Source organism: Suillus discolor (genome assembly GCF_016758755.1).
Source record: "Suillus discolor strain FC423 chromosome Unknown F5147scaffold_14, whole genome shotgun sequence".
In the NCBI taxonomy this organism is placed as follows: domain Eukaryota; kingdom Fungi; phylum Basidiomycota; class Agaricomycetes; order Boletales; family Suillaceae; genus Suillus; species Suillus discolor.
Genome location: NW_024541261.1, coordinates 505,596 through 521,546, shown reverse-complemented (window position 1 = coordinate 521,546; position 15,951 = coordinate 505,596). Strand labels below are relative to the sequence as shown.

Sequence of the window (15,951 nt, the reverse complement as noted above, 5' to 3'; positions counted from 1 at the left end):
ACCTATGGAATTGGCAGGATACGAGCCCAATGCCGATCCGAGTGCTACACCGATGTTTTCTGATCTGCACTTGCTACTTAGAACAAATGCTAGCCAATCAGATTTATTTGTGCAAGATGTAAAAGTATGGCCTTGAGGAAGGACATGCAAGAGCATTGCACTGATATCATAAAAACCACGAAACTATAAACACATAGTGAGTTCACATTTGATAAACAACTAGACCATGATACTCACCTTTCAGACTCTGAGTATGGGCTGAATTAGTTGATCATTGATCTGGATCAGATCAACATGATTGCCAAGCATCATTCCAGTGCTTTGCATCAGTGTTGAGACACTTGACTACCTTGTGCTGTACAAGATTTGACGTACATTATTGTTATTTGTTACTTCGTCAAATATATATATAATTCTACATCAATAGTACATATGTATGATAGGATTTGGGAAAGAAAACACAAATGTGCTCATGGCCCAGTGAAGTAGTGAATGAAACTCCATTGGAAATTCCTGGTTCACTACTTAGGGCCAGTGAGGACAAACCACCCTTTCACAATTGGTTTATAATGTTGCTTACTCTAAATTTTGCCAACTACTTGATATCCATTTGAACACCCTGTCTCTGGTGATGAGTTGCTGCAATCAAAAATGGAAACCGGTGCCAAAAGCTTCCCCAACTTCGCCCTGCTCCACCCTACAAGTGTCATTTGGGGAGTTATGGGCTCATGGGCACTGTAAAATACAAGGGATAATGAGGATCTCATGAATACCACATAAAGAAATGGCTCAGACTGGCAGTGACTTGCCATGAACTAAATAAATGAGAGGTATTGCAAGTTGGTGTGTGGATCAATCCAAACCTAGATCCGCTCGCACTGGCACTCCTCAATGGGTATGAGGATGCAGATCCAGCACTGTATCCAGAAGATAGAGTGCAAGAGAAATAGACGTGCCTTGGCCATCCATCTCCCTTGGTTTCCATTTTCATCACTGCGACATATAAACCACTCCAGTTCATCACCACATGTATCGCATGCTACTGTCCAATCCGGCAGAGGACCATCACCCACTAAGTCGCCTGAAATTGACATAACTAGAAAGATATGGTGGACCAGAGGCGGGTATCAATCAGTTAAGATAGAAACCTGTATAGGTTTACTGAGTGTGCATCAAAGATGGAAAGGCAAATGACATACTTGAACAACCATACAGGCAAACATACCGCTGTAGGTCACAAAGAACAGGTAGTAATGTTGACAAAGAATGAGGCAGGTAAGCCAGCGGGCACCTCACTGGTGAGGACGATGGCAGTTAGAGCAAGAAGGCAGCAACCTGGTGCTGCATCTAGTATCTGTCCTAATTGTGTTGTTTGGTTGCGTTGTCAAAATGCAAGACCCGACGGACGGACAGACAGACGGACAGGCGGACCTGGCGGACTTTCGAGAATTCCGGTTTCTTGGGTCATGTAAGCCTTGTTTTGTTTGCACTGAACATTTAAAACTTACCATCTGATGCATGCAGTCCGAGACTTTCACCAGGGAAGATGCCCGCATAAGCCTCGCTTTGCACAGAACTTTTCAAGCTTACCATATGATGCATGCAGGCCGAACCTACCACAAAGTAAACAGGCCACGCGTGAACCTTGTTGTACGCAGGGACTCTCTGGAACCAAGCCCCAATGGTTAGTGAGACTTGTTCCGCATCTAATCTCATCGTGTTGACTCACAGCGCATGGTACATAGGGCAACTGCTATGCGAAATCAGACCTATATGCAAAACCTGTTTATAAGACATGTCAAATACCATAGATGTAGCGCTCACGAAGATACAGAAGAATTTGTCAGATGTACTGTCGATTGTGTGTCTGAGCCTACGCGTCTATGAATCTTGTGTGAAGCTCCGAAGTCCAGGGACAAGTACTTACATCTTATGATGATTTAAAGCGGGAGTAAGCCCCCTGCAAATAAGGCTGTGTCCTACATAGGGTCTTCGACCCAAATGGACAATAATGTTTTTTAAAAGTACTTACATGTATAAAAATAAGTGCTCAAATGCTGCAGGGAGTATAAGTGGAACTAACGTGGAGTGAAACTCACCTTGTCCATTTGAATCGTGGTAATCCACATACACTCATAGGATACAAGCTGCTGTCCTTGAATACATCACAGAATGATTTGGATGGTCGAAGCATCTTAAATGAATAGAAGTTAGCGGAAGGGAAAATGCTGGGTTGGGCCATACATGGACTGTAGAGCATGATTTGAACAAGCTGGGCCAGAAGAGCATTGATAGCATCAATCGGATTCGACTGCATTGCAATGATGAACGCAGCATTGATGGCAACATCTACTATCAGTTTCTCATGTCAACAGAAAAATGCGCACGATTTCACATAAAAAGATCATTGTTATATACATATTATTGTTGTACTCGCACCTTTCTAACATCTTGTCGTCATATTTACCGGTCGCTTTTTGTATGCCAAACAAAATCTAGAATGGGTAGTATTTCCTCTCAGCAATTGTTGGATATCGAGAAGGTCAACCTGCTGGAGAAGACCATTGAGCTAACCATAATTAAACCAACACATTCCATTCCTACGCGCAATTACACCATTGGCTAAGAACTCACTTCAAGTTAGACTTGTCTTTGCTTGCTGTGTGTTTCTTTGCGTTGGGATCACCCAAATCCATGTTGAAGACCTTGAACTTTGAGGTGGCGTAATAAGGTAGCAGTGACGGAATATGGGCGCAGAAAATAGCGCTGGTAGTACTATAGTACTAGTATGAGATCTTCACAGGTTAGTACTAGCTGGTCGGGGCCACATACCTAGTAGTTACCTAAGTAACTGCAAGTCCGTGACAACACCAACACACACGAAGTCTGGAAACTCCGAGGTCGACCACCACAACATCACAATTGCTACCAGCTATGCTCTAGTTACTCTAGTCAATGAAACTTCCAGTTAGGCATATGACAAGTTGCGAGTGAATCCTCAGGCTTGATGAGGGTGGTAAGTGCAATCGTCGGAATGAAGACTGCAGATTATCGCCTAAATACCTGGTATGGTCACCACGTTGACACCCAAGAAGTTTTGGCCAGATAGTGGGTGACTATCCGTAGGCTGAAATAATGCGGAATAAAATAAGATAGAATAAAAAAGACCATTTAAGGAAGTTGTGCCGCAATGCCGCTGTTCATTTGCATCAAATTTGCAAAACATTATTTTTTGACCCCCTTACAGATTATTCTGGATTATAAACGACGGATTAAATCCATTTTGGGCCACTACGCCTAAGCTATCTGCTGACTAATCCATGACTTGAGGTCTGCCTGACACATGTTCAGCATGGCGATGGTCACCACCTGGTCCAAACATTTTCCAATATACGGAGTCCCATCCCTGAGCTCCCTGGCGAAGTTTTTAGCTGAAATTTTAAGATTGCTATCAGCAGACAACACCAACATGTACCACTGCGACTGGCCAGGGTACAAGGTGAGCAGTGCTGACAACATTCTCTCCCTATAAGTCTAGAATTGCGAAAACAACTCGTTCCCCAAGCTACTGCGACTGTTTCTTTTTCATTAAAGACTTGATTTCATGTGTGTACTAACGTATTCCTGCGACCACCGCTGGGCACGACAAAGGTACAGCCGCTTAGGGTTCCGGGTTTCAACACGATCAAGTCGAGCTAGCTCTATTCCAGCAACGAGTGTAGCTGCTAACATCCTCGTGTCTTCTTCGTCGTCAAGAAATGCTGTCTCTTCTCTGTCATTCACCAGATTGTGGTACTGTACTAGTAGTAGATCGTCCATTGCAGTTTTGACCAAATTATTTTATTCCAGATGCGTTACGGTTGTGTTTTCTGTACAGATTATCTTTTGCAAATGTCTTTCAAAGTCCGTCATAATCTATTCCGCATTATTTTGCCTACGGATAGTCACCCAGTGCCTTGCAGTATCGATTAGGCTACTGATTACATATCAACGTTAACCGTTGCGCCACACGAGCAACGGGCCAAACAAAGTTCAACAACTTATACTGCAGTATTAGTGGCAACATATATATTTCTCTTCTTCATGGACACCTGGCGTGTACAATGCTCACAGACGACTCGGATTCACGTCTGGCCATTGAAACTGTTTCTGCTCATAACTTATCATATGGGCACGACACATTAGATAGCCTAGTTGGTGGTGACGTATGACACCACTTTCTTGGTGGTTTATCACGATGGGTTTTATACCCTTCATGGCATGTTGTGCGTCCCTCCCAGATTGGCCGGGGCCACCGTCGCATGCGACGCCTTGGCACTCTCCTCACGCACCCGACACAGTTCCTGCCACCTCATCAATAGAGACACACAGTCCACACGCCGTGCTCATGGCATCCTGGTGGTAAGCACCGCATTTACTGAAGGTCATCATCGTGTGAGCTCAATGACCCCCAGATGACATGATCATTCTGTTGCAATTGGTGAGATTTCGCTGTCATATTCGCATGATGCTGACCTTTTGCAGGTCGGGCTATAACAGATGGAAACGTAGTCAAATTTCCTCTCCTCTCGCCTAAGTTCAACCTCCCACCGACTTCGCTCATACCCCTCATTTAAGTTCTAAGGTCATACTTAGTATCACTTTGTCCGTCGTCTTCTTTTCGGCGCGGCATACCGAGGTGGTTTTGAAGGCGAGGTATCGCGCATACGCCACTCATCAAGAGTGTGTTGCTATGTTCGTGTTTCTGCTTACCCCCGCAGCGCTACTGAGACATCAAGGAAGCCAAGAGGCTATTGAGGCGCCGGTTGGTACTGGATCGAGCTCCGAAGGAGAGAGGACGCAAGGTGTCTTTGTAAATGGACGAGACGAAGATTCCGGTATTCCACCAGCAATTTCGGGAGTGAGCAGAGCTGAGTAAGATTTTGCAACACATTCATGTCGTATTCGATTTCTTGGTCCATCTCCTTCTCTCGCCCTCACCATTGTGATATCTTGTTACTGGCTTGAAGTTATTGTTTTGAATCTCTTGATGCACGCGGTCTGTAATGGTGCCGCACAGTGAGTCGACCTTGTATCACCGTGTAAAATTATTATCAGCGCTGATGTCTCAGCTGCTGCCAGTAAGTGCTGGATGGATGGTATCAATGAACTCGAGAAATGCATCGGTGTCAAAATATATTCATTGTGATTCACTGCCTGCACGCTTATATTTGCAAGTCACGTATCAAGATGCACATGGTATACATGTAATATTCAGAGGGAGTTACAGCAAAAAATGAGGGCTCGAATATGTACAACAGAAAGTTAACGAAGGTGTAGCTGAGTCGAAGATATGCAAATCCAGTGTTGTGATCCCTAGCAGCCTTGGCATACCGGATGTAAGTACCACTGTCTACCAAAACGATAGATAAAAAAATACATAATATCCGTCAACTGTGACAGAATGTGGCGAATTTTGCGAACGAAGACCGGTTAAATGAACCGTACAATGAGAGTGATAATGTACAGTGATAATGACGCGGTTGCGAGAGATGAGCTGTAGTGGTCAAAGAGATACAGACTCAGTCGTGGGCAGCAAGGAAGAGAGAAAAGAAACATACCGGTGTGATGCTGATCATGCGATGACGCAGTAGCAGTTGGCATTGCCGTAGTGCTCCTGGTCAACTGGTACTTGCGCTTGTGTCTCTTCAGAAGAGACAGGCGCTGAGGAGAAGGCAGAAAGTGTGAAGAACGAATCCATGGCTTAATACAGGAAGACTCAGGAGATAAGTCGAAGTTGTAGAGTTTGTAGTACAGTAGAGCTCAGGAAGCCCTGATATTGTTAAAGGGGAGTCGCAAGTATTGGTGGGGAGTCCTCCTCTTAACTCTCATATATTTATCCGCTTCGACCAGGCATCGCCACCGGTGAATTCGAAGGAACCAGAATGCTAACAATTAGCGCGGTATGCCATGTTCGTCGCCAAACATGGATTTACCCGCGGATATGAAACCGGTGAAAGAAACGCACTATTGTCTATGAAACACGATTGGCCCAGGTGCCGTGAGCAGAGTAAGCCATATTAATGCGCCTCGTTGGTCAATCGTTGGTCTGCAACTTTGCACCATGTCAACCCGGGAAGACAAAAGACTAGCACCCGATTATGTAAGCTACAAAGTTTTCAGCCAATCAAAGTTGATTTACTATTTATCTCATGCAGGGTATTTTCTATTCTTATTGTTCGGTAGCTCCGGGTTTCCTTGGAATCGACGAGTAGTCGGCGAAGTTCGTTGGCAAAACGGTTGACAATAAAACGACTAGTATGAATCGGGATTGGTTCTGAGAGAAATGAGGATCAGAAGCAACCCGTGGTATGCTGGTTCTTTTGTCTCTGGTTATCTAGACTTTGGAGTGCAGACACTAATTGTTTCGTGGCCAAATAGGTGGGTGCAATCACTGTTGGAATAGCAAGTGCGCACGCAGTTTCGTCATTGTCCAGCGACATGTATCTTTCTGCTATTTGTTCCCTCATTGATTATGTTATGATACTACCTACCATTGTATACTGAATTCTTTGATTGCTTTGGCCAATGCCTTTTGCTATGGTCCCACACACTTACAAGATCACTCGATGTATTCAAGCTACTACTGATACGAGCCGTTACCTCAGACGTTTGCCTTCGCGTGCACGATATGAGAGTCTACTTGATTTAGGCCCACGTGAATTGTTTAGATCCTTCAATCACCGGAACGCATGCTATCCCGATAGTCATTTAGTAAATCGAGCTCCCTCCAATGTCCTGAATGAAGTCAGTGTAGGAAGAAAAGCAATCCTCGGGTACATATATGTAGTCAGTCTCGTCCTTTAAAAGAGACGTTGTCACGGGGTTGGTGGTCACTTTGGAAACAATAGAGGGAATTAGTGCGATAGCTGATATGACGTACAATAAGATAGGAGCACAGTGCACCATCCATCTTTTAATCACTAGTGGCTAATCGGCAACTACGTGGGTAGAACGGGCCATATGCCCGTAATGAATTAGCGAAATGAAGTTTACTGTACATGAGTCACGAATCACCTTAGAACTAGTAAATTCGTCCTCATTTGGAGACCCGACAAACGTCGCACACGAAGGCGAGTAAAAACCACCGCCAATAGGTCGTAACTGCACTAAAGACTCTTTCCACTTCACGAAAACGCAGACGAGCTCGAGAAAGCGTGACAGACTTAGTTCTGTCCTAAATCTCTGACCAGCAATTCTTGGCATGCGACAGGAAAATGCCTGCGGCAAGTCAAGGTTCTCGCTGTGATGTAAAAGCCGACACCAGATCACAAGTGACATGCCAGTAGTGACACACGTCAGGATAAAAGTAGTAAAAGATCTAGAAGGCACACACATCTCGTTCGTTTCCCATCGTCCATCCCCGAAAACCTTGCCCACAAAGTAGTCCTCCAACGCTGCGTTCAGATTGTTGCATTGTCATCAAATGCACCGTAGTACTAGCGTTCCTTGGGATAGGACTGATTCGGGGAGCAAAGGTTGTCATCCTCATATCATTCTCGATGTTAGTCAATGCATCACTGCTAACCCACCGACACTGGTTAATGAGGTTTGATGTCATCTTCAGCTTCGCATATAACGTGCCATCGCAATCCACATATTTGGTTTTGCTACAACAATACAGTTAGTTTAAGTCTCTAGAGGACGAGGGTTGCGATGTTTGTCGAATGGGTAAAACGGACAGTGCAAATGCATCCACGGTGTGACACTGGATGGAGCTGAGAAAACGAAAAGAGCACAATTTACTGGCCCATCCAGTTGGTCATCACCCTTATATCTTCAGTGTTTCAGGAAATAATGGTCCTATAGGAATCGTTTACGTCATGGCCGTGAATGAGTCGGGACAGATTTAAACCTGCCCGTCAGGAACAAGTGTGTATGAACTTTTGTTGCCATTGTAGAATTACAGTCCTTGAGATGAGGGATGGACGGCTATATTGGCCTCGGAATTGGGCCCACTGGATGCACTAGAAGGCTGAACTCCGAACTGCAGACCTGTCAGGAAGTAAAGGAAAATCAGGGCTCGCTATCGATAGCCAAGAGTGCCTTGCCTTTCCCTGCACCCGGCTGCCCTTGTCCGATTGTTGCGAAGGATGGAGTGACGCGCTTTTTCATCATTTGTCTAGACCTGACCAGAGCCTAGAGTGTCGGCGTGTAGGAGCAGATGTAGAGATCCTCCAGGCATGGCTCCTTAGAGCGATCTGCGTTCGTTCGAAACGGGTGAGCTGCGTGGAGAGGAATAGATGTGAAAGCTGCAGTTGGACACAGCCAGATTCGAGAGTGGAATTTTAGTTTCAGATCATGCTGGAGGACGTTGACGATGGGTAGTATTATTTCGTCCCATACTGTCCGCAAGAGGACTATTAAATCGTTCCGCGGCAATTTTGGGTCCATGATACATGCGTGTCGTATTGCCCTGGCGAAGCTATCCTTGAGATTAGTCAGCTCTGTGAGAGTGACAGACAGCAAGGGAACATGACGGGGGTCCCCTGATGTCGGCACGATGACGGCGCTGCATAAGTATTGACTGGCAATCAGGATGATGACCGGGCCCTGCCGAGCTGCCGCTTGTAGGTCTTCATACGAAGGTGGAAGCAGGAACCGCGAGTACTCCTGAAGATCACGTATCTCAACTACCACAGCTTCCCATTGCCTTGTAAGTCTCCTATAGTCTGTTACTGCCCGATCAGAAGTAGCTCTGTCAGTACCAACCGCGGAACCCTGAGCATCGATAGATGTTTGCTAAGCTGTGAGAACTTGCGAGCCAGTTCGGGACTGATAGACTCGAGGTCTTCGAGTGGTGTCCTGAGTCGCGATGCCAGTGACCACTGCTGGCCACGGCCCTGCTCCACGAGCTCGACTGCCCGTCGTAGATTGTCACGACGTATGGCACATGAGGCTGCATCTACAGGAAGTGATCGTGCATCACTGAAAGCGGTTGCAGCCTCGCGCCGTGAGATGATGGACGATCGCGTCATCACATGGCTGTCGAAAAGCTCAAAGCACGTTTGGTATGCTTCTAGGGCAGATTCATGTTGATGAACCTCTGCTTCGCGAGCCCAGTCAACAGCCTCTATGATACGCCGAGGAAATCCTTGAGTAGAATGTCTTGATGCAAGTCTGAAGTTCTCCATAGCGAGCGACAAATCACCAGGGTCGTGTAGAATCTCATAACGAGACAAATGAGCCTCCTCCAGTCGCATGTAGCTGAAAAACCTGTCCGGGTGCAGTGAAGACAGAGCTGCCAATGATTCTTGACCAAGAGTGATAGCCTCCTCGATGTCTTCATTCTCCTCAGTTTGTGTGAAACGAGAGCAGAGCGCCGAGCTCAAATTGTGTAGAGTTACGTGGCGCTCTAGATCGTCAGGCCGCACTAACCGAAGGGATTCGCGATACCAATCAATGGCCTCGTTAAGGTCCTCGCTGATATCCAATTTGTCGTATCATGTGTCGAGCGCGAGGGCAAGGTTGTTAAGCGTGGTGTCACGATGTGGATGCCCAGGTGGGCGCAACGTCAGTGCCTCCCGATAGAGGCTGACAGCTCGGGTAACGTCATCAATGTCGTCGCGTTTGTTGAAACGGGCAACGAGGGCGAGTCCTAGGTTGTCCAATGAGATATCACGATATTCGTACCCAACAGGGCGTAGGCGTAACACTTCTTCATACAAAGAGATGGCATCATCAAGGTCATTAGGGCTGCCTTGATGATGGAAGTGGGACACGAGTGAGATAGCCAAGCTGTTCAGGTAGTAACCGTGGTCATCATGTCCCTCGGGGCATAAAGATACGGCTTCACGACCAAGTTGTATGCTCATGTCAAGATCATCGATGCTACCGTGTTGATCAAAACGTGCCTCAACTGCTCGCGCAAGCTCGTCAAGGGCTCTGAGACGAAGTTGATGGCCCAGAGGACAGAACTCAAGGACAACTCTTCGAAGCTGGATACCTTCATCGGATGCGTCTACCGGAAGATCATTGCATTCGTCGATTACATATTCGACACCATCTGGCCCTCCTGCAATACTACGAAGGTAGGTGCCTTCTGGACAGAGAGGCAGTAGCTCATGATAGAGTTGGGCGGCTTCGCGGATGTCGGTAGCAGTATCGTTCTTGTCGTGGCGCCAAGTCAGCCATTCAGCGAGATTGAATAGAGATAAGTGATGATCGGGGTGGCGCTGCGGACGCAATGCAAGGGCGTCGCGGAAGAGGGAAATAGTGGCATCGATGTCTTGGAGATCATTTCGGATGTAGCCCTTGAGGCGGGCCCACGCGAGGTTGGTGAGAGCTGTTGCGTGGTCTGGATGGCTGACCGGACACTGGTCCAGAACCAACTGAAAATGCTCTACAGCATCGTGCAGGTGAGAGACATTCTCGCTTGTCACATATGCGTAAAATTGTGCGTGGCCCGCATCTGTGTCTCGAACAATATCGCGGTCTACGAGGGACTACAGTTGGCATTCTGTCAGCAAAAGCTAACAGGACAGAAACTAGTGCACTCACATCAACCAGAATGCAGTCGTCATCTTCGCAAGCCTGTACAACAGCGGCCTTCAACGTGAGGGAAGGGTGGACATTGCAGACGGGTGGGAAGGATAGATCTACGAGATATCAGTATATGCATAGATGAGAAGTAAGTTACTCACCGAATGGCTCATCTCCATGATCGAGTAGCTCATCCCACGACATTTCAAGTTTCCCGAAGACTTCTCCACCGCCTAGCATTCGACCAAGCTCAAAGGCCGCCCTGATCTCCAATGACAACGTAGGTGAGGCATGTGATGATCTATAAACCCAAGGTCAGTTCTCGCATCGCGTCAGAAAGTCTCCATGGATTTTACAGAGTTACAGTATTTCCCCACGCTACAGATTCATCAGATGATAAGACACTGATGCTTGATTTCCAGCATCTCTTCAAGTCGACATTGATGAATATGTAGATACCAGCGGGAATGCGCCCGGAAGCGACCCGAAGATTCTTTCCGTTGATGACTGTAGTCAGAGTGTTGAGAATCATGAAACAAATACGAAGGTAATATGGAGGACTGGCCTTCAAGTCTGATATATCGGCTTTCTGAGTTACCAGTCATGATGGTGCGATGGAGCAAAATAATGAGGTTCGAGGATGGGCTGAGTGGTGGACGAAATGAGTGGGAGGGGAAGATGGAGAGTAAGGATATGGAGACTGAATGGAGTTCGGCTGAGAGTCCAGATCGTGCTGCGGATGTATTTCCAATGTTCGACACGATAGACACTGGTATACATGATTGCAACAAGCGCTGGGAATCGAGCCAGATATCACCAACCAGGTTTAGCGGAAGAATCTGCCTGTGTGCAAAAGAAGTAGATGATGTCATGAACGATCTTCAGCGAAAGTGGCCCAGTAAGGTTGAAGGGGACGTGTGCGCCTCGGAGTGATTGCTACTCCTGGACTCGTATCGTACACTCAGTTGGCACACAAAGAGAATGAAATGTATTTCACAATGTAATCAAACGATTGAAGATGGTGCGCAAGAAAGAGTTATTCCATACGATTGTGTAGGGCAGATGAGAGCATATTTTCAAAGGATGCAGTCACGGTCGACTGAGCAAGTAGACTTGATTAGCGCCATGTTCAATTATTGCAAAGGCATTACATAAGCAGACTGTTTTGATTTTGAATTCTTCTGTTCTGCTGGTCATGCAGCCTTCGCTCATTCTACGGTCTGGGCGGTCTGCTTGGAAAGGTCTGTCTTGTATTCACTGCGCGGTCGATCTCATATTCACGCGTGATATTGTCCAGGCCCATATTTCGTAGCCTTTCCAAACCTGAAGGAGGCACTAATTAACAATGTTGCTATAAGAACGCAGGCTCGTGCTTGCACTATCCTCCCAAATTTTGTTGGGTGAGACTCTCAAGCTTCGTCTGTGCTTATTCTAATTTAGATATGTCAGTATCCGTTTCATGGTGCACAATGGTAAAGACTATGCTCCTGTGATGATCACGCAGGATATGGTCGGCCATAAGCTCGGTGAATTCGCGCACACCAAAAAGCGCTTTACTTACAAGTGAGTTTCAGACTAGACAATTTTCATTTACTAACAATCCTACAGGATGACAAAGAACAAGTAGCTGGTCACGTCGAGTTCATCTTATTTGAACACCTTCGGCTCGAGAGTCAATTATAGGCGGTCTCTTAATAGATATCGAACTGCCTCAGAAAACAGGATTGTAGATGTGATGTGAATCTTAGAACCAAAATCATGTAAGGACCGTAGTTAGTACCTTTTCAAGGACCAGTGCTACCAGGTGTTACCGTGGTGATGATATGCCATATCCCCCTTGGCGGACAGATCCGGACAGTTGTTGTTGTCCGTTTTGGGGGTATCAACTTGAATTCGAAAGCCTCCGTTCAATCAGAAGAAGACCAACTCTTGCTCGACGTTGTGTATAGTCCCGCCATCATTACGAACGGCCACAAAGCTCTCAATCTCGCCGTTCTCGCTAGCGAGGAACTCCCACTCCATTCCTTGTCTCACTCCATCACTCTTCTCACCCACCATGGCCTTCAATCAAGTAACAGCAACGAATCTGACGCCTTCTCGACCTGCACCCCAAGCACCTGTCCGAAGAGGAACGGAAGGTCCCATATTTCCCCATAGTGCTCTCCAAAGTTCAGGCTACAACACATCCTTTTCTTCTGGCTCGTCATACTCAACTGATTACACTGGGATAGGCGGATCGCCCAATCGCAACTCCCAGGCAGCGTTCAACACCCATGTCGTAAGAACTGGGATGGTTAGCATGAAGGAAGAGGGGTTTGCAAGTTTCATCTTTCTCCGAAAATGGCTCGTATTGAAGGAACAAACGCTTTCCATACACAAAACCGAGGTAAGTCCATGGCAAATTGGCTGATTGCCTTATGCTTCGAGGAACGAGGCACTACTATAGCGTACTACTAGATGCACGATATCTTCATTGGTTTTCTTCTTAATATCCTACTGGGTAGGCCATACATACTGACGGATCATCTCGTAGACGTCACCACAGCAAAGCGTTATCCCTCTCAAGGATATCACGAATATCGAACGTGTCGATCTCAAGCCTTATTGTCTACTTCTTGAGACCAAGGACAAACGATATCATCTCGCCCTCAAAAACGACGAAGAACTTTACGGATGGCAAGATGATGTATACTCTCGCAGTCCATTGATGGGCTTCAGCAACCCGACCAACTTTGTGCACAAGGTCCATGTCGGATTTGACCCTGTATCAGGTGCTTTCACTGTGCGTGGATACCAAACCCAAATTTTTGTCTCGCTCACGTCTATGTTCCAGGGCATGCCCGAGCAATGGAGCAAGCTTCTTACAAAGTCTGCAATTACTCGTGAAGATTACGCTAAAGACCCTCAAGCCGTCCTAGACGTCCTCGAATTTTATACCGATCACCAGAAGCGTGAGTTGGAAGAGATGGGTATGAACTCGATATCACGGTCCGTCTCCGGGCCATCTGCAGCTTCCACCCTCGTCGGCTCTACCATAACCAGCAACACCCTTTCGCCATATGGTGTAGATGCGCCTGCTCGATTCGGCGGCACAGGTCTCGGCGGATCTAATCTTCCAAAGATCACATCCCCGCTCGACACAGCCCGCAAGCGACAGGACTCCGCTCCGGCAGAGACAGGGACAAACGGGCTCTCTACAACTGCCCTCGCCGCTGCGCGCGTTGCTGAGCTCGTCAATGGCTCACACGCTCAGCACGCCAACACTATTTCCACCGCCTCGCCCTCTGCACCTCCGCGACCCCCAATGCCTCAGATACTGCAAGCTTCAACCTCCTTGCAGCCTTCCCGACCTGCCCCTCCACGACCATTATTGGCAGCCACACGACCCGCACCTGCCGCTCCCAAACCCCCTGTACCAGATCATACACCTTCGACCGCAGACCTTCGTGCGCGAGCGCAAGCTCGTGATCAAGTGGCCGGGAAACCTTCGCTAGACCAGGGCCCCAAGCGAAAGGAGAGTATGGATGCTATTGGACAACAAGAACGGGAGCGGAAGGACAGGGAGTTGCGGGAAAGGGACCGTCAGCGGCGCGAAGAACGTGAACGTGAACGCCAGCAATTGAAAGAGCAACAGGCTGCCGCTGCGGTCGAACGACCTCCCTTGGTACCTTCTAAATCCTCCCCGGCTACTTCTGAACCTGCGACTGAGCCTGTGGCAGGCGCCGCAGCAGCTGTTGCTGGTCCTCCACCTGTAAAACCTCTGCAGACGATGAAGAAGAAGGAGCCGCCGACACCTGATGTTACTGTCACTGCACCCGAGGGCGAAGATCCAGGTGTTGCAGCTGCTGCAGAGGCTCTGCAGAAGAAAACCAAGGAAAAGGAAAAAGATAAAGAGAAGCGGATTAGTGCGATGACCGAAGCGCAGATCATGGAGAAACTCCGGAGTGTTGTGTCTGACGATGATCCGAAGACCTTGTATAGTAAGATTAAGAAAGTCGGACAGGGGTGAGGCTTTCATTGCATTGGCCGCTGGCAAATATTGATAAGCTATCCACAGCGCATCTGGACATGTGTATGTCGCAAAAACGCTTGCCACAGGCAAGAAGGTTGCTATCAAAGAAATGGACCTCTCACACCAACCACGCAAGGAACTGATCGTGAACGAGATCCTCGTCATGAAGGAATCCCAACATCCCAACATAGTCAACTTCCTCGAGTCATACCTCGTGAAGAACAATGAACTCTGGGTCGTCATGGAATACATGGAGGGCGGTGCCCTTACAGATATCATAGAGAACAATACGCTGGAAGAAGATCAGATCTCGAGCATAAGTTTGGAAGTGTGTACCTTTTCGATTTGTCATGATTCATGGGTGATACTCACGCACTGCTAGACATGCAAGGGCCTGTGTCATTTACACAGCCAATCTATCATTCACCGTGATATCAAATCCGATAATGTCCTCCTCGATGCGCAGGGTCGCGTTAAAATTAGTGCGCATCTTTTTATGCAATCCTGCACTGGTTTCTGATGTGTTGCACAGCCGACTTCGGTTTCTGTGCTAAACTCACTGATCAGAAGTCCAAGCGTGCGACAATGGTTGGTACTCCATACTGGATGGCACCGGAGGTCGTGAAGCAGAAGGAATACGGTGCCAAAGTCGACATCTGGTCACTCGGCATCATGGCGATTGAGATGATTGAGAACGAGCCTCCTTATCTTGATGAGGAGCCGTTAAAGGCACTGTACCTGATTGCGACGAACGGAACGCCGACGCTCAAAAAGCCCGAAGCCCTCAGCAAGGAGTTGAAGAGCTTCCTGAGCGTGTGCTTATGTGTCGATGTCAAAAGTCGCGCCAATTCAAGCGAGCTCCTACAGGTACGTAAGGTTGTCCCTCCCACGTCTCATTCCTTATGTTTCTGTGCAGCACGAGTTCTTGAAGAAGGCTTGTGCGCCATCCGGTCTTGCCCCTCTCCTGAGATTCAAGACCAAACCATCATCATGAGCTTTCGTGCTGCCAGTCTCGTCAAGGTTTTTGGACTTACTCAGCTTCATTCGTCGGCTTGTCTCTGCACCACCTTCCTTTTGTTTGTTCCACGTCCACGATCTATGTATAATCCGATACTACCCCCACTTTCACTCGTCTCGGTATTTGCTGTTCATAATGTTTTGATGCGTACCAAAATGCAATGGAAGCCTGTTGTAAACTTTGTAAACTCGCTGGCTGCTGGCGTTGTGCGTCTTGCGTCATGCGACATTCACCATTTGTTAATGCTACGAGCAGGGTATTTCACTTGTATGTTTTCCTGCTCAGTGGTCCACGTTGGAATCGGTTGGAGGGCGCTAATTCTGAAGATGCCTGGGGCACGTACGTAGCATTTGTCCCTGCCGACCGTACGATCATTACTGACATTTCCTCATAACACGAG

The 15,951-nt window shown here is 47.4% G+C and overlaps 3 protein-coding genes across 3 annotated transcripts; 2 read left to right on the top strand and 1 right to left on the bottom strand.

The window, feature by feature from the left end:
- Window positions 1-7,922: 7,922 nt before the first annotated feature.
- On the bottom strand, window positions 7,923-11,053 carry F5147DRAFT_791499 (uncharacterized protein; the record flags this gene model as incomplete). Its single annotated transcript, XM_041443072.1, has 6 exons — window positions 7,923-8,704; window positions 8,752-9,462; window positions 9,553-10,484; window positions 10,540-10,637; window positions 10,683-10,822; window positions 10,878-11,053. The coding sequence occupies 6 exons, from the start codon at window positions 11,051-11,053 to the stop codon at window positions 8,179-8,181; spliced, it is 2,583 nt and encodes an 860-aa protein (XP_041295472.1). The 3' UTR covers window positions 7,923-8,178.
- A 638-nt stretch (window positions 11,054-11,691) lies between these two features.
- Window positions 11,692-12,413, top strand: F5147DRAFT_632317 (uncharacterized protein). Its single transcript, XM_041432816.1, has 4 exons — window positions 11,692-11,762; window positions 11,819-11,921; window positions 11,971-12,084; window positions 12,130-12,413. Exons 1-4 carry the CDS (start codon window positions 11,717-11,719, stop codon window positions 12,146-12,148), a joined length of 282 nt encoding a protein of 93 aa, XP_041295471.1. The 5' UTR covers window positions 11,692-11,716; the 3' UTR covers window positions 12,149-12,413.
- Window positions 12,414-12,422: 9 nt separating this feature from the next.
- On the top strand, window positions 12,423-15,578 carry F5147DRAFT_74101 (Pkinase-domain-containing protein). Its single transcript, XM_041439467.1, has 7 exons — window positions 12,423-12,907; window positions 13,055-13,303; window positions 13,355-14,526; window positions 14,579-14,861; window positions 14,916-15,015; window positions 15,066-15,400; window positions 15,450-15,578. The coding sequence occupies exons 1-7, from the start codon at window positions 12,578-12,580 to the stop codon at window positions 15,525-15,527; spliced, it is 2,547 nt and encodes an 848-aa protein (XP_041295470.1). The 5' UTR covers window positions 12,423-12,577; the 3' UTR covers window positions 15,528-15,578.
- The last annotated feature ends 373 nt before the right edge of the window (window positions 15,579-15,951 follow it).